The sequence below is a fragment of the Pseudorasbora parva genome, chromosome 12 (assembly GCF_024679245.1).
Source record: "Pseudorasbora parva isolate DD20220531a chromosome 12, ASM2467924v1, whole genome shotgun sequence".
NCBI classification, from domain to species: Eukaryota; Metazoa; Chordata; class Actinopteri; order Cypriniformes; family Gobionidae; genus Pseudorasbora; species Pseudorasbora parva.
In genome coordinates, this window is record NC_090183.1 from 17,238,411 (window position 1) to 17,263,003 (window position 24,593).

A 24,593-nucleotide genomic window follows, 5' to 3' on the forward strand; every position below is an offset into this window, starting at 1 on the left:
CTGAATCATAATGGTATACTTATATAATATGTGTTTATACTGGGACTATTTCAGGCCAGACTGGTAGGTACCACAGCGGAGGAGCACAGTCCCTGCATGACTCGCTGTAGACATAAACAGAGAGAAGTAGCTCCGGCTGCAATGTTCTTCCGCAAGGCGCATGCAGTTATGTTTATTAACCACTAGAGCGCAAAGCAATAGCTACGCCCACACAACACGCCTCCATCCACTCTGTACAGCGTATCTTTATTTTATAAATATAATAAAACTAAAAATGATCTGAAGGATGCAATACTATTTTATAGGTACTCAAGATTAACATGAGATTGGCAGAAAGGGTTTCACCCTTTAAGTAATTCATCCTGTTTTGATAATTTCCTTTACACAATCAAAGACATGCCTAGAGTTTCTTACACCACTTGTGACGCAAGGTTATGAATGCTCTTGGGCACTTACGCTCCACATTAAGCTTGACCTGCGCACGGTCATGGAGGGTCTCACAGCGGTAGGTCCCTCGATCAGACAGATTGAGGTTACTGATGGTCAAGATACGTTTACAGCCATTCTGGGTGAGTTGATGTCTGGGTCCTTGCTGGATGACCACCCCCTGTCTCATCCACTGCACCTCTCCAGACTCCAGACTCACTTCGGTCTCTAATGTAGCCTCTCCAAACTCCTCAGCCATCACTGCCTCCATTCTCTTTGTAAACATTACCTGTGCCTCTGCAAACGTAAGAGATTACAAAGTTGTGCATTTACAAATAAAATGTGTCCCTGAATATTACTAGCTCTATTTCCTTTGAAATTACACTTTCTAAAAATCGTGAGAAATAATCACCATTACATCATTTTATATTATAAAACAGATAAATAATTATAAACTTCATCCAAAAATGTTTTTCCTATAATAAAAGAAAATATTTTAGAATTTTCAATTCGATTTATTTTCAAAGCACATTTAATTACAACACACCTTGATTTTAAAACGTTGTTCAGGCTCAATAAACCATTAAAAATAAAATTAAATTCAGGACCCTAGAATCTATTAAATGCTATAGACTAATAGTATACGTTAAAAGCTGATTTATATGGAAGCCTTTTTCTGCCACAGAATTAAAACAATTAAAATTATATAAAAAAAAGTTTCTCACAATTTTAAGTTTACATCTCGCAATTCTGACTTTTCTCTCACAATTGCGATTTTATATCTTACAATAATGACTTATTTTCTTAGAATTGTGAGTTATACGCTTAAAATCTTGAGTTATAAAGTCCAATTCAGGGGAAAAAAGACTACTTTTAAATTTTTTATATATAGCTCAAAATTCTAAATGTATAACTCGCAATTGCAACTTTACATTATGCAATTTTGTGAGATAAAAAAGTCACAATTACATTTCCATTTTTCCATTGTGGAAACAAGCTTTCAATGATTTAAAAGTAGACAGAGAAGAAGCAGACCTAAAGTCTAATGGGAGACTGTTCCACAAACTTAGGGCCACAACCACAATAGCCCAGTCTTCCTTAAGGCCCTTTCACACAGAGCGTTGATCCCAGAAAATTGCCATGAAATTTTGGACATGAAGTGTCTACTGTGCAAAAGCAAACACATCTCGGGATTGATCCCAGAATGGGGACCTAGAAACATGGGATCAGTCCCAGAATATGCCCTACGTGAACAATAGGCAGGACCAATAGGGGTGTTGTAGTGATGATGCTGAAGCTGAGCTTGTTTGCCAGCTTAGTGAAACAGTAGGCAATGCGCTGATTCATGAACGAATCAGAAAAAATGCACAACCGTGGTTTCGAGAGTGTCACAATTCACCAGTGTGAGTGCCCTGTGATCACCACCAGAGGGCACTCCAACACGGACTGTCATCCTATCATAGACTACATTACCCATAATTCTTTGCCTGGACTCATTAGCACTCACTGTTTACACCTGTGTCTCATCACCTCCTTACCTCTGCCTATAAAAGCCTGGTTATCGCTGTCATTCATTGCGAAGTCTTGTTTATTGTCACAACTGCATTTCGGAGCGGGTCCCTGATTTCATGTTTCTTGGTCTTGGATTTCTTGCCCGCTCTGTGGATTACCCTTTTGCCTGTCCCTTCTGTTTTGGTTGCTTTATTGGACTGATTACCTGTTATGACCTATTGCCTGTTTTTGGCCTACGTTTGTGGATTACCCTTTCATTTAATAAATACTGCATTTGGATCTCCTACCTTCTGTTTCGTTACAGAGAGAGAAATTGCAGAGCATAAGCAAACGTGAAGACGTGATTGGAAGAGTCCTCTTTAAATAGAACTCAAAAAGTAACTGATTAAAAAAGCAATATATTTATCTTTGTATACAGTCATTGGCTCTGTAAGTCGACTCAGACATCTTTTTTGGTTGCTTACTATTATTTCCCTTATTTAGAGCATTGGACATTTGCAAAATATATTCTTTAGTGTTTTATGGCTTGTTTTGGAACATATAAGGGTGATTAGATGATGACAGAACCTTCTTTTTAGGCAAACTAACCATCAAAAAGAATTGTTTAACTTTAATTGTTTAACTTTACTTTCTTACCCTGGACCTTGAGACTAGCTTTAGAAATGATGCCCTCAGCATCTGCAGTGATGCGGGAGGAATCCAGCAGCTGGACCTTCCGGATGATCAGAGTATGGCAGAGGCTGTTCTGTTCGATATGGAAGCGGTCACTGGGTTTGATGGGCTCTCCATCCATGAGCCAGACCAGCTGAACATCATCAGGAGAGACCACACACTTAAAAGTAGCATCCTCACCCTCCATGACTGTGGTATTGTGAAGCTCTGTGAGGAATTCCACCACACGAGGCACTGCAGAGGGAAAGCAGATGGAGGTTATTGACTAAGTAAGATGACTGTGTTGTTTAGTATCTTGTTTCACACTTACATTCCACCCTTACGCGGGCGCTGGTGCAGTCATCTTTGGACTCACAAGCATACTCTCCGGCATCTTCTTTGGTGATACGATGGATTGTGAGACTCCTCTCCGTCTCGTTGGCACGGATAGAGAAGCGACGGCTGGGAATGATCTCCACTCCATCCTTCTTCCATTGGACATCTGCTTTGGCTTTGCATAGCTCACAGCATAGGGTGATCATACCATCTTTATGGGCCACTGTGTCAACCAGTGGCTTCACAAATTTAATACGCATATCTGTAACACACACAGGTTACATGGTTATTATTACACGTTGCAATGCTACTATGACTTTTATTTTAAAACTGAGTATATGTTCATGTCACAACTCACAAGTAAAAGCCTGATTCCAGCTACCAACCTTTGACCAGGAGACTGAAGTGCATCTCATCTGTGTTTGCATCACATGTGTACTCTCCACTGTCAAGCCTCTTTAATGGGTCAATGGTGAAAGTGCGGGTCAGGCCCAGGCTGGCTATATGGAAACGTTCCCCACTGACTGGAGTCCAGTCTTTCAGCCACCGCACTTGGGCATTAGGTCTGGAAACCATGGCAGTAAATGTGACAGCCTCTGCTTCATAACCAGTGACCAAATTTACCTCTTCTTTGTTTAGGAACTCAACTGGAGGCTCTGGATAAAAATATAACATTTAAGGCACATAAAGTCTTATTGTGTTTTGCATGTAATTGGGACAATGACACAAAGAGTGTTTACGATAAGGAAAAATCTAGTTTAAAACACACTAATAAATAATTAGTGTTAATAAAATTAGTGCTAATAAATGTATTTCTGTTGGTTTCATATGGTTTTGAAATATTTCTATACCATTTTTTTTTTAATGAAATGTTTTAATAAAATATAATATGGTGTAACCATCTAGCAAAAATGTAATCATTTACTTTTAAAGGTAAAATATATTTTTATAAATACCATGAATTATAAATTAAAATTATGAATTATCATTCATAAATAGCATTAGCCTTATAGGAAGTAAGACAACATTACATTTTAATGATCATAATTTTCAAAAAAATAAATGTAATGTCTAATATAATTGTAATTAATGTAAAAAAAAAAAAATGTAAAAACTTTATATGTAGCAAAAGTATTTTTTAGGTAAATAAACAGACAGAACAAAACACGAGTGTTAAAGCAATGTATTCATAAATCAGATGAAATATGGTAACACTTTACAAATCGGGTGCACTAATATGCATTAATTCATGTTTAACTAATGCACAGATAATCATGAGTTAATGTATTATTAATGGTGAACTAACCCATTTATTAATGATTAATACATCAACAACCAATGATATTCTACATGAATAATAGATTAAGTAATCATTAAATTGTTATTAATTAAATGTATCATTTCCTTAATAACATATTATATTAACTAATAATGTAAATGAACGTGTTAATTACCACAACAGGTCAAAGCCATGCATTTCAGCTTCCAGTTGTCTGCTTTAATTAATCATTAGCTAATGATTTACATATCATTATGTTATGATTCCCCAAGTCATGTGCCCCAACATTTTACCTGTTGGGGCACATGACTATTAACTAATTCAAAATGAATTCAAATCCCATATCCTCAATTACATATTACTTAATAAATTAGTTAATAGTCATGTGCCCTAACAAGTAAAATCATAACATAATGATACCTTTATAAATCATTAGCTAATGATTCATTAAAGCAGACAACTGGAAGGTAAAATGTATGGCTTTGACCCGTTGTGGTAATTAACGTGTTTATTTAAATTATTAGTTAATATAGTATGTTATTAAGGAATTAAAACTTTATGACATATAACTAATAACAATTTAATGATTACTTAATCTATTAATCATGTAGAATCTTCATTAGTTGCTGATGCAGTAATCATTAATAAATGGGTTAGTTCTTCATGAGTCAAACATTAACTCATAACTGTGCATTAGTTAAGCATGAATCAGTGCACCCATATTGTAAAGTGTTACCTGAATATATATTTCATTAGCTCCTTGTAGGGTGAATTCAGAGTAATTTGAACACTTTTTGCCATTAAGATGATTTGGAAAAAGTGTCCCAATTAACCTGAATTCACCCTACTTAAACACACGTATTGTATTAAAAAAAAAAAAATACAAAGAGAATACAGTACCTTGAACTTTAACAACAGTTATCATTTTGTCATCAACAGCATCACACATGTATTTCCCAGAGTCAGAAAGGAGGATGTTGGATATGGTCAGTTTCCGGAGTGTTCCATGGCTTTCAATATCCGTGCGCTCATCAGGGACCAGTTGTTTGTCATTGAATAGCCACTTAACTTGTGCGCTGGCTCGAGAAACCTCACAAGCTAAGATGAGGTCATCTCCTGTCACCATCTCTTGATAATCAGGTTCACCAGAATTGCCAATGATCTTCACTGATGGCTCTGGAGGAGAAAGAACTAATCAAAATTCTGTCTCGTCATACCATGTGTTTACTTTAGGACTTATGCACAGGTTCATCAACATTTTTACCTTCTACTGAGACATGAAATGAAACTGTATCATTTTTAGCATCAATGATATATTCTCCCGAGTCCTGCAACTCAGCACAGAGAATGACCAGGGATCTGAAGGTCCCTTCCTCCTCAAAACAGAAGCGCTCATTCTCCTCAATAGGGCTGCCATTTTTATACCAACTGACTACACCGTTGGCCGCAGACAGCTCACACTCCAATACAACATCATCATATAACACAACCTTGTGCTTATTCTTGATCTGATCTTTATTCTGGATTTTAACTGGTGCCTCTGGGTAAGAAAAAGATGGAAAATTTAGCTAAAATTCCAACTAAACATACAGTATATATATATATATATATATATATATATATATATATATATATATATATATATATATATATATATATATATATATATATATATATATATATATATATATATATATATATATATATTATTTTTTTTAAGACCTGTTACTAAGATGGAAGTAGTGTTTTATTATCATACCAGTAATTTTCACATTAAAATCCATTGTGTCATCAATGGCATTGCATGTGTATATTCCAGAATCCTTCAGAGCTGGCAAATGGATAGTTAGCTTGCGTATGAGGCCATTCTCAGTAATTGTGATGTTGCTGCTCTCTTCCACCTTCACTCCATCTTTCATCCAGCACACCTCTGCATTATCACGAGAAACCTCAAGCTCTAGGACAACAGGATCTCCAGCAATACTCTCTGTAATGCTGCCTGTGTCCTTGGAGCAAGAAAGTTTAACAGGGGGCTCTGTGGAAAAAAAAGACTCATTAACAAAACTTTACAAAAAAGCAGTAATCTTTCTTTCAATATCTTTATAATATAATACAAGTAAAAGATCCTACCAATGTCACTGTGTGTGTGTGTGTATATATATATATATATATATATATATATATATATATATATATATATATATATATATATATATATATATATATGTATATATATATAGCCACACACACACAAACTTATATAAATCAATTAATTGAAGAAAAGAAATCTCAGTCTGAACTGTTAAAATATAAAAGTGTATAAAGTGTAAATATAAAATAATGTCATGTCTAAACATTTTAATACAACATCACATTTACTGTCTCTACTGTCTACTTCAGTACTTCTGATTTATTTTTATTTTTTTTAATTTTCACTGTTTTCAGATCAATTTCAAATGTTGGGTAAGACAAATACCTTCTATTTTCACCCAAAATGTGACAGAGTCATCTGCAGTCTCACACACGTATTCCCCAGAATCATCTATTGTAGCGCAGGGAATCACCAGCCTGTGGTAAATCCCATCATCCTCCAGTTTCAAGTTATCATTCTCATCCACCTCCATTCCATCACAAAACCAGCAGACTTCTGCGTCCGCTTTTGAGATCTCACAGCTCAGGACCAGCCTCTCAGAGCCCATTATACACACCTCTACCTCTGACTCACTGGGAGACACAATGCGGACTGGAGCCTCTGGGTTAAAGAGAGATAATAGTTCACAAAACATGAATATATACATGCTTCTGATTTTTTCCCCTACAATTAGGAATAGGTTATTATGGCAATAAAAACAATTAAATATTTGCTTTTAATAACTGAATAATTACTATATTGATTCCTATTTAATAAAAAGCCATTCTAATGACTTAATTGATAATTAATAAATAATTATTCATAATTAAATTAAATCATCTAGAAATGAAGCATAACAGAGAGAAAGATGGGGGGGAAGATAATCTATGAAATCTAAAGGTGAAATCTATGCTTTAATACTTACCCGTAATAATGAGCTGAAAGAAAACCGAGTCACCTCCAGTCTCACATACATACTCTCCAGCATCCCGCTTGGAAGCGCAGAGAATGGTTACCCTTCTGTATGGGCCTTCAGCACTGATTCGGATGTTCTCACTTTCCTGGAGTTTTAGGCCATCTTTAAACCAGTGCGCCTCTCCATTTGATCGAGAGAGCTCACAGTTCAGGACTATCTCCTCAGAGACATAACGGTCCATATGGATGTCATCTTTTGGGTCCACAATTGTAACCAGAGGTTCTAGATGCAAGTTAGTCATCATAATTAGATCAGTTTTTTTTATTGTCATTTAGTGTACTATGATATTGTCACCTCTATCACCTCTATCACCTTATTTTGTATGATGACATATTCAAATATTAATAACATACCTTATATGCAATCTGATTTTAATGCAAAACTAATAATTAAAGAGCCCCCACTCTTTTAACTTTACCTTTAACGTTGACAGAAAACGACATGGATTGATCGCCTGCTTGGCAAGTATACATCCCAGCATCTACCAGCTCCGCTGAACGGATTATAAGTCTTTTCATGGTGCCTTCAGACTGGATAGTGATGTTTTCTGACTGAAGAATTTCAACTCCATCTTTAAACCAGCAGGCAGATGCATCTGGTGAGGAAAGTTCACACGTCAGGACCACAGGGTCCAGTTCCATAGCGCTTTTCTGCCTCTCGTCTTCCGTAATCTCCTTAAATGACACAGGTGGGGCTGATGGAAAAAGAAAAGCATTTTAATGATTTAAATTAACAATAAAATACAATGCACATAATATCTGGCACATAATATTCAGTGTAATGCTGCATACACGCAGGACCGGTTCTAGACGTTTTGAAGCCTCAGGCAAAAGGGCTTATGGGGAGGCCCAATGTGCCTAATAAACCATATATGAAACGCATATGATTTCTGACCTTTTTATTTATACAACATGTGTTGTTAAGTTTCAATCAAGCTTTAATGCATCTCTTATTTGTTTGTTGATTATGCTTATCATGGCCATAATTTAATTATTAATGCAACAATTTGTTCAGTAATTTATTTACAGTTCCTGTACACCAATTCAGTAAATGAATGTCAGTACTTTCTGGGTATGGTCAGGATTTCCCCAACCTAATGAACTATATAGATATTGTCATATTATGCATTGCAGTGCAATAGCTTAAATATGTACCATATACACAAATCATCAGCTAGTAGAAGTGCAAGAACCAAACCACTTAACAGAAAATGTGTTAATTTCTTCATAAAATTGCATGCTTATTTGTAAATAAATATAACAAAACGATTTTATATTTGAATACTTTCGGGTGCTCACATAACCCCGGTTCTCTGATAACATGAATGAGATATCCTACTATGGGAAATGCCTCTGGCATGACTGATCCTGGAAACACCAATAATACCATGTCTGTCAGCTCACAGACCAATCACAACCTCACTCATATATCGCTTTAAGTGGTACCCACTTCATACTCAGCATATCTCTTCTCTGTGTCACTGCAAGGAGGGAAGTGTGCTGAGATACCTCACTCATGTTATCGAGAACCGGGGTTATGTGGGTAACCTAAAGTTCTCTTTCAAACATTCACTCTGTATCTCACTGTGGCGAGGTAGACGAGCGAGAGACATGGGAGGAGCGAGTGAGACCGGGGCGTGACTGAGAATGAGCGTAACCTGCGAGCGAACATCGATCTCGAGTCCTCTCATGAGGGAGCTCGGAGGCATATAAGGACGGGCGACACCAGTGAAGAGAGAGGACCAGGCCTGGACTTTATGTTATGGTTTTGTTTATGTTTTATTATGTGTGTGCGGGCAGTCGTCCGTGAGGGGCTGCCCGTGTTACTTCCATTTTGTTTATTTATTTAAATAATTTGAACATTCGCCGGTACCCGCCTCCTTCCTTCTCATATCTACAAACCTTGTTACATTGGTGCCGAAACCTGGGAGGAAGGAGGGACATGCTGTCGAGGAGCCCTTGCTGCTGAGGGGGATCATGGTGCTGAGGAGTTCGGGCAGCGTGGATGAAGAAAGACAGCGAGTGGCTGCCCGAGGCGATGGTGATGGAGCAAGTGAAGACCGGTGGGACGGAGAGCTAGCTGCCGTGCCCCTGGGTCGAAGTGGGGTGGCCGGCCATCCTGGAGGAAGCGGAGGAGTCACCGGCGTTCGCCGTGGGTCGGAGCCTGCTCTAATCCGCCATGACGGGGAGGCACATGGAGTGTGGAACTCGCTGCCAGCTACCCTTAACTGGAGGAGCCACCGCCGACCTCCAGGGGGTGGAGGAGGATCGAGCCGTCTACCAAGCATCCAGTACCATCACATGGCACCGTGAAGGAAGAGCCTCTCGGCTGGCGGAGGACCGAGCGACAGTGTGTCCAGAAATGTTTTTCTCTCTCCACTCTCTTGTCCTGTCGCTTTGTATGGGGGCGGGATAGGCGCCGTCTCAGGTGTACCCCCCGGCCTGCGAGGGGTGATGGGGATATGTGGCAAAGTAGACACCGTGGGCCCCGTCTTGGATAAAGTTGTGGGGCCCAGTTAGGTTGCCCATTATTGTTTATTTGAGGGTCCCATGTGGGCCACATTTGGGCTATATTTAGAATTTTAATGTTTTATTGTTTGCAGTTGGTTTTGTTTTTGTACAATTATGGGTAACAGCCTAACCCTAACAACTGATTACATTTATTGCATTTTAAGTATTTCATAAGTTTATATATAACTTCTTAATTTTTCCATTTTATTTGCTCCTATTACACACAACCAAAACATTTTGTTGATTGTTTTAAGTCTGTAGCACTTTGAGATTTTTTGTATATTGATAAATGTAGTTCTTCCCACAAACCCAACTGGGCTCCCTATGTGGGACCTAGATGGTTCACTAATGGGAAATGAGTACATGGGTTGAAAATGGGCAACTCAGTGGTCTAACTCATTCACAGTCAAGACAAGTGCAAACATAGTCAATTCCAAAGGTTGATTGGATAGATGGCACACAAATATCACCCTTGGAATAATTTGTAATGTTATTTTGACACTTAAACACAATGACTTCAGTACATTTAGACTTCAATCTAATCAAAATCTAAAAAGGCCAGCACAATTGCAATTTGACCAAATATTATGCCATTTAGCGGTAACAGGCATCAAGAGCCTGTGGATATAGAGAAAAAAGGCAATAAAAAAAAGTTTATTTTGTGATTACAGAAAAGCGCCATACAGGGACCATTTTAGCTTTTATTCAAAAAGTGTGCACATTGAGGGAAATATTTCCATTCTCAAATGTTTCATTTTAATTAGATTAATAAATCTTTAAATCTTTAATAAATGTTTATGTTGTCACAGAACAACTAGTTTCCACTGAGCAATGAGATCTGGGGATCTCCTCACTCAGCTGCCTGTGCTTTTTCCCTTTTTTATTTAGTGCTAATTCAAATAATAAATGCACAAAAGATACCAAATATAGAAACACTTTAGAATACTGTTACAAATAATTTGTAGTGCCTTCAGAAGGATTTGGTAATACTGAGTCATTATTAGTAGGTTACACCAGGATCTTCACTTTATAATTAATTATATAACGTCTCCCACATCTATCACACCTGATTCAACTCATGAGCTCATTAGACTGCAAAACCTGAGATGGGTGTGTCAGATATAGGGAGACATACAACATTTGCAGGGCTGGTGATACTCCAAGACAGGTTTGTAACCATAACCATAACCATAACCATAACCATGTATTTTAAGACACATCTGCTTGTGATTCTTATTAAGTGGGGTCATTTTTTTAGGATTCTTTAGCTAACTGAAGTCTCTGAGATCCTGACACCTTCACTTCTGGAGACTCCAGGTAGGTTGCAGTTCTGGAAAATTGTGCTTCTGGGGACTAAAGGGTTTCTGATGGTTTCACACTTAATTCTTCACCTTAATTCTGAATTATTTTGCAGTTAGCGTGTCTCGTTTCTTCGCCATCTGTTTTTGTCTGACGTGGGGTCACCAAAAGTTGGCAAAATGGTTGATTCATTTGTTTGGTCTTTTTCAAAAGGCTGTTTGGAGAGCGATGACTGACAGAGGAGTGAGGAGCTGCACTGTTTTTCTTTTATTTGTTTGTGAAATACATTATTTTAGCCTGTACTTTTGTATTATAAAGTTGTAAATGTAGTAATTTTCAAATTATTCCAAATAAACCCTGCATAATAAACTAAAGCATGAACTACTGATTTCTGTTCATTGAAAACCTTTAACATTTTAGTGTAGTTAGTGGATTACATGTAATGTTTGTATTTAGGGGTTTTCTATAAGATAACCCAAACAGAAAATATGGTAGCCTATCTATATTCCCATTGTGGCCCATAAGAGCCCTACATAACACCCATCTGGATCCCGTCATCAACCCATATGGGCAGACCCATGTAGGCCCCAAATGGGTGCTACCTGGATTACCCATATGGGCCCAGTATGAGCCCATCAAGAGACTTTCATCAACCCATTTAGGCCCCATAAGGGTTCTGCATGTGGCCCACATTGGCCCCATTTATTAGAACCCATAAGGGACCCATGTTAGCCCCTATAATGAACACACAAATGGGCCCCACTTAGAGACACCATGGACCCAACTTGTGCCCCTGTGGGCTAACATACATGGGGCCCATGTGGAGCCGATGGACAAAATTATACGGGCCCCACTTGGGTTATGTGTTAGTGTCGTGTTATGTCTGACATCATGAAATTACGTATGACTCTCGTTACCAATCAAAATGCATGATCTTTTTAATGCAATGTGTGGACTTTTTTTACCACCATTTGTCATATTTCCATTTAGCAAAAATATTTATTTAAATTTACAACTACACCCCCACATCCCTAAACCTACCCAGTGATTTATAGTGCATACACACTTTATGAGCACATGTGTTCCCTGAGATCTAACCCACGATTGCATGATCATCACACGTTGTTGTGTAGTGCAATGCTTTACCAACTGAGCTATGCAAAACCTGAAATATTATGCAGATAAAATGGATAAATGCTTTAAAATTAAAATGCGTCCTTCTGTCAAAACGAGCACAACTTTAGAAAACGCTCCTATGCATCGTATTTCATTAATTAAAATATTTTTTAATAGGGACGCAACTTTATGCTCCTATGGGTGTATTTCAAGGAAGTGACAAATGACCTGTATAGGCGTATTGGTTGGAGGACATGTTGCCCAAACCTACCCTTAAAACAATGCAAATATAGTGTTGGTAGCACAAACTGATAGGTAGCATTATTCGGCAGAACGGCGTGTCATTTGACGTTCTACTCAGAAATGTTCACATCCTTGGATTGGGAATTATACGTTTTTATAGCAACAATATCAATGACTAAATGAGTCTGCAGCGGTCAGGTGGTAGAGTGGTCATGTGGTCTGAGGTCTGAGGTGTTGTAATTACAAGGACAGGGTAATTACAAATTTACAATTTTGTTTTTTTAAGTCATAATCTTGTAATTATCGTTATTGGGACAAGGCATGAACACACCTTTACATCTGAAGTGTCAAATTTAAAATGACACATGGCCATGTATGCATATTAATAATGAATTAGTAATAATTGTCACGTTAGGATGCTTCACCAGCTAATTGATTCCATAGTTCCAGAAAGGGCTAGAAAGGGCAAAAACTGACAGTTGTCAGGAGAATATTTCAGTAAGGTTCAGTTGTCAAACCTTGGTGTTAGATTGTTATTTGATAAAGGTCTGAGTCTGTAATATGTTGGAAGGAGAAAAGACAAACATTGAATAATGAAAAGTCAAATTAATCAGGAAGTTTTTTAGAAACCATTGCTGTTAATTTTGCAGAAGATCACACACGAAATTTAAAAGGGATGTTTGTGTATATATTCAATTATTTAAGTGATGATCAAATTATGGGGCAGAGCAATATATACAATCAGATATCCTGATGAACAGTCAAGTGCCCTAAACCAAATTGCATTTTGCACTGATTTTAAGGATTTATACCATTATCTGGTTTGCATAATTCCATTATCAAAATTATAATAAACTGGGTACAATTCTGTCTCAGTCAATTCCTTATTGTTATGTTTAACGTGACAATAGTCCAGCAGACAATTTACAATGGCCTAAATTACTGTTTTCTTGGAATGTGACTAGCAACAAAAAGTTATGTTAGTTATATTTTTACCTTCAACATTCACATTAAATGTGAGCATGTCATTGCTTGATTGGCAGGTGTACACTCCAGAATGAGAGTACTCTGCTGATTGAATGACAATCCTCCTCATGTTGCCATCTGATTGAATATTCAGACCCTCCTCTATTTGTAGCACCTGTCCATCTTTGAACCATTGGACGGTGGCTGTGGGGTGGGAAACCTCACAGTACAGCACAATGGGATTTCCAACCTCAGTGCTCTTCTTGGTGTCCATCTCTGACAATGGTAAGAATTTCACCTCAGGTACTGCAAAATACAACAAGTATTTTTCTGTGAGAAGGTAAGCCTGTCACTGTCATAAATCTTAAAAATAATTCAATTATGCATTAGAAATATGATTGCCTCTATCTGAGCATTACATCATGATCAGTTTATTATATAAACTTAGGCCGACGTGATTAGTTGATTGGTTGATTGATTGATTGATTGATTGATTGATTGATGGATTGATTGATTGATTGCTTGATTGCTTGATTGCTTGATTGCTTGATTGCTTGCTTGATTGCTTGATTGCTTGATTGCTTGATTGATTGATTGATTGATTGATTGATTGGTTGGTTGGTTGGTTGGTTGGTTGATAAATCGATCCATCCATCCATTCTTAAATCAATATATGATAACTCGATTTTATGGTTTATCATGTCCTTGTGTAGACGTATGCCCGACTTCTCTAGTCATGAATCCTCAAATCTCACCCTTTTATTATAAATGAATACAACCCTACATCTGCCTCTACCTAATCCACTTGGACAGAACCCAACAATTTGTTTTTCTTTTCTGATAAACTGTTTAACTTGTTACTATATCAGAGGTCTTTAACACTGCTCCAGTCCTGAAAAGTTTAGCTCCAATTCTAATTAAAGACAGGTGAAGCTAATCACTATCTTTAGGATCACTTGTTGAAAATACACAGGCAGGTGTGCTGAATCAGGTTGGAAATAGGTACACTTTGCAGGACAGTGGGTCCCCAGGTGCAGAGTTGAAGACACTGTCACATTTTCATCACAACTTGTAACAAACTGGAATAACTTCATGATGGGCATGATGTCTGTCAACATTTGAATATTAATTTAGTCATTTATGGTGGCTGAAACCTAAAAAAAATCATGATCTCCCATGCAAGCACTGACCTTTAATTTGTAGTGCCGCTGAGTCTCGTACGCCAGTGGCAATAAAGGTAATTTCAGCTCCATCGTACACATTTGGCACATGGTGAATTCGCAGAATGTGTTGGTTCTTTGACTGAGTCATGGAGAACCGTTCACTGTCCTGCAGCTGCTGGCTATTTAGGAACCATGTGCCAATCAACTGAGCAGAGAGCTCAATGGAGAACACAGCATCCTCCCCCTCAGTCACCACAGCGTTCTTTAGGGGGGTTTTGATCTTTGGACCTGGGACTGCAGACAATAAAATATGAGACGTTATCTCATGTTATCTTAACACTTTAATCTGTAACACTATTTTAGGATCCAATTCTCACTATTAACTAGTTTATACTCACTATTAACTGTTTATTAGCTTGCATATTACTATTATATTGGCTGCATTATAAAGCACATATTAATGCATCATTCTGCATGACCTTATTTTACATTCCTTAATCCTACCCCATACCTAAACTTAAACACTACAAAAACTATACCTTACTAACTATTAATAAGCAGTAAATTAGGAATTTATTGAGGCAAAAGTCATAGTTAGTAGTGTTAGTTAATATGTGCTCCCCGTACTAAAGTGTTAGCCTTTAGTCCATATTAACATATATACTATAGCCTAAAAACAACATTAATAATTAAAATTATTTATGAGATATGTCTTTATATGTTATGTGTTTTTATTACAACACTGCTGCCCTTCTGAGACCATCACAGCTTTCAAGAAACAGCTGAGGGACACATCTTATGCAAGCGCTTAAGAAATCCAAAACCATATACAAAGACACTTATTATAACTCAATTTTTATATCTCTTTTTTATCTATTTTGTCATTCTATACTATGAATATTGTATACTCGTATAAACAATTGTTTGTGATCTTCCTCACTTGTGATGTTTCTGACAAAAATGTCTGCTAAATACATGTATATGAACTATGATTGAAATCACATCCTTTACAGTGAATGTGTTAGAAGTAACATCACTACTTTCATGGTTTTAAATGAAGTATCCAGTATTACTCTGTGGATGCGTGTCAGCTGACCATGCTCTAATTATATTTACTAACAGCAGAGACTTTGATTCTGTGGCAAATATAGTAGTAATTTATTTTGTTTTGCTCATTTTACAATAATTAGCTGTGTTTTGTTTATGTATTTATATGAGTTTTAGGGGAGTGGAATAATCCATTTTATTCCTGCATTTCTTTTTTTATTCCTGCATCAGTTTGGTAGTTATTTTTGGTTAAGGGTCTTTTTGGTTAAGTAGTACCAAATATCCACCACTATCTTTACTTGTGTGTTTGTAATGCAAATAATTCTTGACAGCTTGGTATCACAAAAAGTTAGTGAAATTTTCATTCTTACCCAGATGTACTAATTTGGGGAACTCGACATGCCCGCTTCTGCCATATTTATTAACACAGCATATACGGAACCGGTAATCGCCCTCACATGGCACACTGTCACCGAGGACTTCAGCAGAAGTGCCTGTCTCTGTTGTCAGGCAACGCTGCCATTCCTGAGAGCCCACTTCCTGCCGTTCTAGCACATACACTGACTTAGTGGAGTTTTGCAAGTTGGGTGATGGTGACCAGGAAAGGACGGCACCATTTAAACTGTCAGTGTTCATTTGGACACTCACAGGGCAGATGGGTGGGCAGTGTCGAGCAGCTGAATGAAAAGAAAGATGTCAAATTCTAAAATTTAAGCCCACACTGTAAGATATTTTCAAAAAGATCTACAGTAGTAGAAATAGATAGTTTTCTATTATACAATAACAGGCCTATAGAGTTTTTGAATTGTGGAACTTCTTATGCATCACAAAGCCAAGTGTGTGTTTTCTCACTTTTGACTCTGAGTTTGGAACTTGTTGTTGATCTGCCTGCCATAAAGGTGATTGTGCCAGAGTCTTGATATGATGTATTGACAAAGACCAGGATGTGGGTTTTGCCAAAAGACTTGATAATGGTTTGGTGTGTTTCTTTCAACTGCAGTCCATCTTTAAACCAGCAGATATCCATCTCATCTTGTTCCACCTCCACAAAGAAAGCTGCATTCTCTCCTTCCATCACCTCTAACCTCCGTGGAAGTTTCTTTACAATTGTACCTACCAGAAAAACAAGTAAATTAAACGAACTAAATATTTCTATTTCAGTACTGTACATCAAACTACAATGTGAACTCAGACAAAAGTAACTATTTTTTATATTATTTTTTATGATAATTTTTCATTTTATTTTAAAAGAAATTAAAATTAATTGCTGATGGTCAACACTAAACATTGTTTTCTATTGTTAATTATTTTGAAAACTTTTGGTTGTTTTGCTGGTGTTAAACTCGATTGACTGAATGTGCTAACATTTTCACTATGAAAGCCCTAATAAAGTTTAATCTTACGTACTGTACCTTTAACTGCCAATTCTGCTATACTCTTCCCACCATCAGGCATCTCACACAGATAAACTCCATCATCATCTGCCCCAACATTTTGTATGGTCAGTCGTCTCCTTGTGCCCTTCTGTTCCATGTTATACTTATTTCCTTGCTGAAGCCTCTGATCCTCCAGGTACCATGCTGTGGAAATGGACTCTTCTGGAACCTCACATTCCAGAACAGCAACATCCCTCTCCTTGACCTCTGCATCTTGTAGAGCTCGCTTAAATCTGACGGGAGGCCCTTTTAATGTGAGAGATTTACCATAAAAAAGGTGTTCATTTTTACAATTCGCCCAGTGATAAAAACATGTCACACTGCAGATGCTACAGACAATCAGATAGCACTGTGAAACAACATAAATTGTCCATAGTACAACACTTTAAAACTCCAAAATACCTCAGTTGGCAAGGCCAAGAAAAGTGCTTTAAAAAAAGTTGTGGTCATGCCACAAAGAAAGAACATAATCCTGCAGGCTTAATTGCACCAAGCATGCCCCATTGAATTGTTGATAAGATTGCAGTGAGGCAGTCACTCAGGAATTCACTGAGCCCTGTGGCTTTTCTCACCTTTCATCACACAATGACCACTGAACAGTGTTATCGTATGTGCATGACTTTATAACTAAATATAGCTACTCATAGAAGTCAGACTAACACTGTTATATTATTGTAATATAGTTTTTCATATAAAAAAATGCTTTATTAAAGGTGCACTATGCAACTTTTCCATCCGCTAGGGGGCGCCTATTCAAAACAAAGGTGTAGTTTGATGACGCCAAGTTTGAGCGCAGCATCTTGGGACATGTGGTCTTCACCTCACAGCCGGTGCAAAATAATCGGGATAGGACTCGGGCAGAAATCATGTTCATGGATGCGATTATTAACGTTACTGTAGTGTAAAGCAGATCAGGATCGAATGTTGTGGATCTGAGGTAGGGCACTGGAGCGATTGTTAATGAGATGAACAACAAACCTCGCAAGAAGCAGGACTTTTATTATGATGGGACGGGACACAGTCGCCGTGCGCTGCACTATTTCCGCTTTTCCTTGTCATGCATATGAGGTAACGCAGCTCTTTTTATCATATTAGATCAACGTTACCCTGTGCGTTCGCTCAGCGGCTGCTGTGACACTAAGAGTAAAGCGCTTCTGTCAAATCAAACTGGAAACCGAGAATAATGCAGATATGACGCAACTGACAGGCGACTCTCTCAGCCTCTATGCTCAGACGTCCTGGCTCCTTGGTTAAAATAGCAATTTTCTCACAATTTACAAATAGTTGGAAACATTTGGGATATTGTAAGTACTCAACTGAACAAAATATATAACACTAGCCTAGTAGTTTTTTGGATATTTTACTGCAAAAATACTACATCTGCACCTTTAAGTAATATAAACACAAGAATATAAACATAAAAAAAATAGAGAGAGAGAAAAAAAAAACAGTTTTAAACACTTTATTCTCACTATTAAATACCTAGCCTGGATGCCAGCCAAACTTAGCCCCGCCCACAACATTTTTAGGTTGGGCGGTTCGGTCTGGCATCGCTCCATAGAGGAGTAATTACCAATGAAATCATCAGGGCGGGCTTTAGACGATTATGGACAGATGATCAACAGTAACGTAATCATGCACGTCATCAAAGGGGCTTGGATTATATTTGTTCGAATCCTGAATGGAGAGCTTGGTTGTATATGCATTCACCTTCACAATTTCTCTCAAAAATTATGATCATGTTGGGTAAGTACTCTGTGTATCATTCATTTTTTTAATATGTGTGTTATTTTGGCAAGGTTGCCTGCTAAAATTCGCACTCATGGGTCTATATATCACATAATAGTCGCTTCAACCTGCGGACATAGAAAACAACCCACGGAAAAAAATGCGGACTTGGCAACACAGTTCAGTTGAGCTCTGTTGACATTTGACAATGCGTCGCTTCGTTGCTCTGATTGGTTGTAGGTCTATCCAACTGAGGTCTTTCCTGGTTCAGTTGAAACACGCCCCATACCCATAATCACACCCCAATGGAGCAGTATCAGACTCATATTCTGACTAGAATTGAGTATGACCACGTCAGGCTATTAAATACCTGTTTGACACTTTATTTTCACTTTTTGAATACTTTATTTGTTTTCATTTAAAATAAAAGTCTCTCTAAGCAGATACTGGAAAATGGAAAAGGCCAATTCGAACTGGGTCGTCGTATCAAAAACTAATGGCACACCGCCTTACTCTTCACACCACTGCTCCTGTTGTCAGACTGTTTTCTTTTGTAATGTTGGTGGTCGGGGGTCTAACTTATTAGAGGATATGATGATAAGACAGTAGCTGCCAAAGCAAACAACTCAAAGATTTTAGGGGCATATTTCAGTTCCAAGATCCTTAGAGCAGATAGTTTTGATTATGGTGTATTTTTTTTTTTTTTTTTTACAATGCTTTGTTTCACACAAATGCCCATTTGTCATAGAAATTAAAGATGCTTTAGATTTGATGGTTAAATACAATTAATAAAACACAAATTAGCATAATTAAAAAACTGAATTACCTTTAACTGACAGTTGCACAGCACTCAGTGTGTTTCCCAGAGCGTTTGAAGCAGCACATATGTAGAGTCCCGTATCCTGCTGCTTACAGTACAGTACTTTCAGGGTGTAATATCCCTCTCTATCCTCAAAAATAAGATGTCTCCGACTCGGCACAATATTCTCTCCATTTTTCTTCCATACAATCTCTGGCTTAGGCTTTCCTGTGACATAGCAACGGAATTTGGCATGTTTGCCTTCTGTGACAATAAACTTCTTAGCTTTCGATACATTCAGGTGAGGCTCCTTTGAGTGTTTGGCCCTCGAATGCTGTGGTGAGTAATGACCATTGGTGTAGCCATTTGTCATGCTTCCCTCTCTTTGTTCAGGAATGGGCTCTACCAGAAGCACTGCCCCAGTCATCGCTTCTCCATGCTTGTTGACTGCTTTGCAAATGTAGACACCTCCATCTGGGGCTCTTGTTCTAAAAATCTTTAGCTGGAACCATCCACCATCTTGCTGGCCCACATGGTAGTGGGCACTCTCAAAGATCTCATTCAACTGTTTACCATCTTTCTCCCAAACCACCTGAGGCAAAGGCTCGCCTGACAGCTTGCAGGAGAAGGCAGCATCTTCTCCTCTGTCTACTCTCAGAGAAAGAGGTTTAATAAGAAAACGAGGCTTGTTGTCTTGAAATGGGTCTGCTTTCTGTATCACCCTATCCTGTTGTTGTATCACCGTTTTGATTTCTTCTGGGGGAATCACTTTAACTTCATTATGTTGTGGTGGTGGGAGTGGGAGTGGCTGTGTTTGATGGAGCTCTTGAGGCTCTTCTTCCACTTTAAGGGTAGCAGCTGCATAGGTTTCCCCAATATTGTTCTTGGCTCTGCAAATATACTGTCCAGCATCTTCCATTGTCACCCCAGTGATGTAAAGGGTGTACAGCTTGTCATCTTGGGTAATACGGAAACGGCCTTCAGAAAAAATAGGCTCATTTTTCCGCTCCCAGATTACATCTGGTTGGGGATCTCCACCAATCTGACATTTAAGCACAGCATCTGCTCCCCGTTTCACCAGAACTGGACGTGGGTAACCAAGCACACGTGGAGCACCTCCAAATATATCCATATCTTTTACTGCCTGGTAATCACTTATTTTGCGTTATTATTGGAATTAGGAATGGCACAAATTCCGGCGGCACATAACCAGCTCTGGAAAAAACAAATCAAAGTTTGACACTGGTCATTATTTATCAATCTGACATTTGTAGAATTCTTGTCATTGAGTTATGGGTTTAATCTGGGAACTTGCAGCTCAGTAAATCACACTAAAGACATTTGACAGATGGTTATAATCAGACCTGAAGTTGTAAAAAATTTAACAACAAATACATCAAATTCTGGCTAACAAACAGCGTGAAGACATGTAACTTTCACAAAAACATAATTCCGCTATTTAATGCTTAAGATTCTGTTGTAGATCTTAGCGTTGATTTTTTACCCTCTGAAGAATACACAACCAAATTGTATTTCATTGCTACTACTTGTACAGTTAAAGTGCTGCAGTTACTTTTATTTTATTTTATGGGCACAGTACTACGTCCATTGTAAACTTTATATGGGATAGTGAAACATTCCTTACATAAAGGAAGTTCTCTTACAACAGTCAAGATAACTCCAGTCCTCATTCCTTACTTAAGACCAGACAGCTGGTGCTGTATATCAGGAGGAAGCTTTTAAAATAGTCTGTCCAAATAAAGACACTGGAGAGTTGGCCATGTGAAAGACAAGACAAAGCGTGTTCAGATGATTGACTGTGACAAACACTCATAGCATCAGAATTCAGCACTTTTCTCTATCAGGGACTATACATTAAAATATCATCACTGTTAGCATCAATACAAACATCCTAATCTAAACTCATGTGTAAATTACATTTTACACTATGGCTGTTTTTAAGTGGTTTCTAGCTAAAACAGTAGAGAATGTGTTATGCTGTTTAAAGGGCATTCAAACATGATGTGTTTTTAATTGTTGTTCAATTTACACATGCACTGATGTTTTTGTTTGTTCCGTTACACCTTACTCTTTTTAATGATTTGCACCATAATATTTTGTGCCAAGCAAATAAAGTTCAGTTTTAGAAAAAAGCTTGTCCCCTGTGTTCTGTTCAATATTATGGGGTCATGCAAATATTAACTGGGTCATGTTTGGTCAGTTTTCCAGGAGCATCCAGCCAAGTAATATGAACCATGCGCTAATAATATTGCTCTTTATTTGTCAGATGAATAGTACACACCGAAATAATGTTAATGTGATTAATATACAAGACAAAAGACTTCTCTTACATTAGGATTTGTAAATTACAGCATATACTGTAGACTGTAAATAAAACTGTGAGGTAAATTATGTGCATTATACACAAACAATAACTTATAATATACAGTATGAAATAGCATATAATGTTAATCAGTTAACATGCATTCAGATTGTTGTGACGACCATGAAAGTTTAATACAAATTCTTATTTAAATGTGGACCTACTAGTCTGCTAAGCATCATATGATGAATAATGAGTTACTATAAATGTTACCACATACTTTTGTTTACCATGTTCATAGTCACAGCCGCAGTCAATTAATAGATCTTTAATTTAAGAGTTTATCTGTGAATATGTCTTTGTCATATATCAAATGCTAAGCCTATGCTTATGAATTATCTAATTCATTTCTGTAATTCTTAGTTCCCAGTGCCTGCTTGTTGTATTTATGTTGTACTTTGATACAGTAATAATAAGAGAACTTAAAAGGGCTTAAAATATTTTGACTAAGAATATTTTAAGATATTTTGAAGGTTTTTTTTATTTAGTTATTTTATTTTCATTTTTGTTATTATAATGTTAGCATAGAGCCCTGGTATACATGATTTTTAGTTATCTTGTTCTTTTTTTCCTTCATTTTTGTTTAGGGATTATTGACTTTATTCTAGTTATGTCATACATACAGGTATATGTCTTATGTGATATTACTACAAGGATGATACGGGTTATTATTATTAATTTTTTTGACTAATATTATGAAGGATACAAATGAACAGTCCTATACTTAAAATATTTAGCAACGTATCAATTTTTGAAACATAGTGATTAAATGTACCATCATTATTTTTATGACACTGCAGCATTTTAATTGCAAAAGAAGATCAACGGCATTGTAAAAAAGTAAAAATATAAAATATATACTCACGTGTCAACAGGAGTATTAAATTAGCATTTAGGACCAGCCAAAATACTAATCTTCAGGACCTCTTCTTTAGTTTAAGAGGACAATGACTCTGATGTCATCTTTTCTTCTTTTAAGAAATGACCTTTGACTCCAGTGTTTGTTATGATTTTTAAAAAATCATATCATTAGCAGTTGCAGTAGGTCAGGGAAAATAATCCACATAACATGAGTTTCTATCTTCTTAATATTGATGTTAATCCACTCAGGTTGACTTCCAATTCTTTCTTCTGGTGTGGTTTGTTTCTTGAGCCTCCTGATGAGTCTATGTGTGCATATACATGTGCTTCTCATACGTGCCTTTCAGTATGACTAAGCTCATCTCTTTTTCACTTCCACCAAACAATGTGTGTCACAGAACTGGAGCCTGTGTCGTTGGCAGCTCAGAGTCAATAAATGCTTTCACAGCTGTCACATCATACTAAAATAGCTAAGCTATCATCATTAGGGGAGCAGTAGGCTGCAAAGGTTAAATTTAGACTACCAAATCACTTGACCTCTTCCAACAAGGCTATTTTGGCAGGGTCTGAGTCTGTTCGAAAATCTGAAAAACACTAAAAGATTAACTCCTTTTCTTCTCTATGTTAACATACACAAAATTCAAAGTCACTCAAATTAAGTCATTTTGCAAAGCTGCAGATCGAAAAGGCAAACCTTTAAGCTTTAATTAAATGTTTAAAGAAATTAAGTTGGTTAAATGTTTAAATACGAAGCAATATGTGTAAAATGTCCAATGTCCAAAGACCAAATGTCTTAAACAGTTTATGGTCATCAAAATCTGCAGAACAAGTTTTGCTGTGAAAATAATGAACTACACTGGTGGTTAATCTGAAAGTATTAGGGACTATTAGTACACTGTAAAAAAAAAAAAAAAAAAAAAAATCAGGTCTCCAATAGAAAATTTTCTAGTGACTGATAGTCCCTAAGGATTAAGGGATGTAGTATGGTCATGCAGAATAAGGCATAAATGTGTGCTTTATAAGTACAAATAAACAGCCAATATCTTAGTAATATGCATGCTAATAAGCAACTATAGAACTGTACCCTAAACCAAAGTGTTACCCAAATGAGGAAAGATGATGCAGGAGATGCAGCAGCCTTACAAAAACAAAGAATAACAAAGACTGAATCACAGGGGTATATATACACAGGCAAGCAAAAGGAGCAGGTGTAGGTAATGATATGTCATAGTGATAAGCATGACAGCTAAAGAAACAAAGCTCATAGGAATTTAACCACAGGAAATGAAACCAGAAATAGCAAGGCAAAAGAAATCAGCCCCTAAATGGACATGGTGATGGGAACAAAATATGAGATAGGAGAAAAAATATATTCTAAAGGTTTTGGGTTCTCTCGCAAATATAGTTTGGTAATTATATTGTAGCCTATATCACTTTCAAATTCAGGATCATGCATACTCTGTGTATATAGAACGGTGGTACTGACCACACATTTTACAAGATAAGATTTTTGTCAATAACACTCAGGACCTGTTGTGCACCAAAACCTCTGACATAGTCCTGTCAGTAATGGACTGCATTTATATAGCCGACTACTGCAGCAAACCCTACCCATCATCTTCAGGTGTGTTAAATGTGTTTTTCAGAATGTACACTCCTTCCCTCCAAATCACACTGGCCAATGTTCATTGGCTCATTTAGTTAACACTTGGAGGTGAGTAGGCCCAACAT

At 37.2% G+C, this 24,593-nt stretch overlaps 1 protein-coding gene across 1 annotated transcript in view; it reads right to left on the reverse strand.

Annotated features, from left to right (window-relative positions):
• obsl1a (obscurin like cytoskeletal adaptor 1a) overlaps window positions 1–23,251 on the reverse strand; it is a 29,543-nt gene extending 6,292 nt beyond the window's left edge. The window contains exons 1-17 of the mRNA XM_067459376.1: window positions 22,867–23,251; window positions 19,646–20,833; window positions 17,068–17,337; window positions 16,508–16,768; window positions 16,027–16,332; window positions 14,636–14,902; window positions 13,476–13,751; window positions 7,730–8,005; window positions 7,261–7,533; window positions 6,681–6,956; window positions 5,964–6,239; window positions 5,469–5,744; window positions 5,105–5,380; window positions 3,312–3,581; window positions 2,921–3,187; window positions 2,575–2,844; window positions 457–723 (exon numbers count right to left, since the gene is read on the reverse strand). Of these exons, the coding sequence (XP_067315477.1) occupies window positions 457–723; window positions 2,575–2,844; window positions 2,921–3,187; window positions 3,312–3,581; window positions 5,105–5,380; window positions 5,469–5,744; window positions 5,964–6,239; window positions 6,681–6,956; window positions 7,261–7,533; window positions 7,730–8,005; window positions 13,476–13,751; window positions 14,636–14,902; window positions 16,027–16,332; window positions 16,508–16,768; window positions 17,068–17,337; window positions 19,646–20,750 (5,212 nt within the window). The 5' untranslated portion in view covers window positions 20,751–20,833; window positions 22,867–23,251. The remainder of the gene's footprint in view (window positions 1–456; window positions 724–2,574; window positions 2,845–2,920; window positions 3,188–3,311; window positions 3,582–5,104; window positions 5,381–5,468; window positions 5,745–5,963; window positions 6,240–6,680; window positions 6,957–7,260; window positions 7,534–7,729; window positions 8,006–13,475; window positions 13,752–14,635; window positions 14,903–16,026; window positions 16,333–16,507; window positions 16,769–17,067; window positions 17,338–19,645; window positions 20,834–22,866) is intronic.
• Window positions 23,252–24,593: the final 1,342 nt, after the last annotated feature.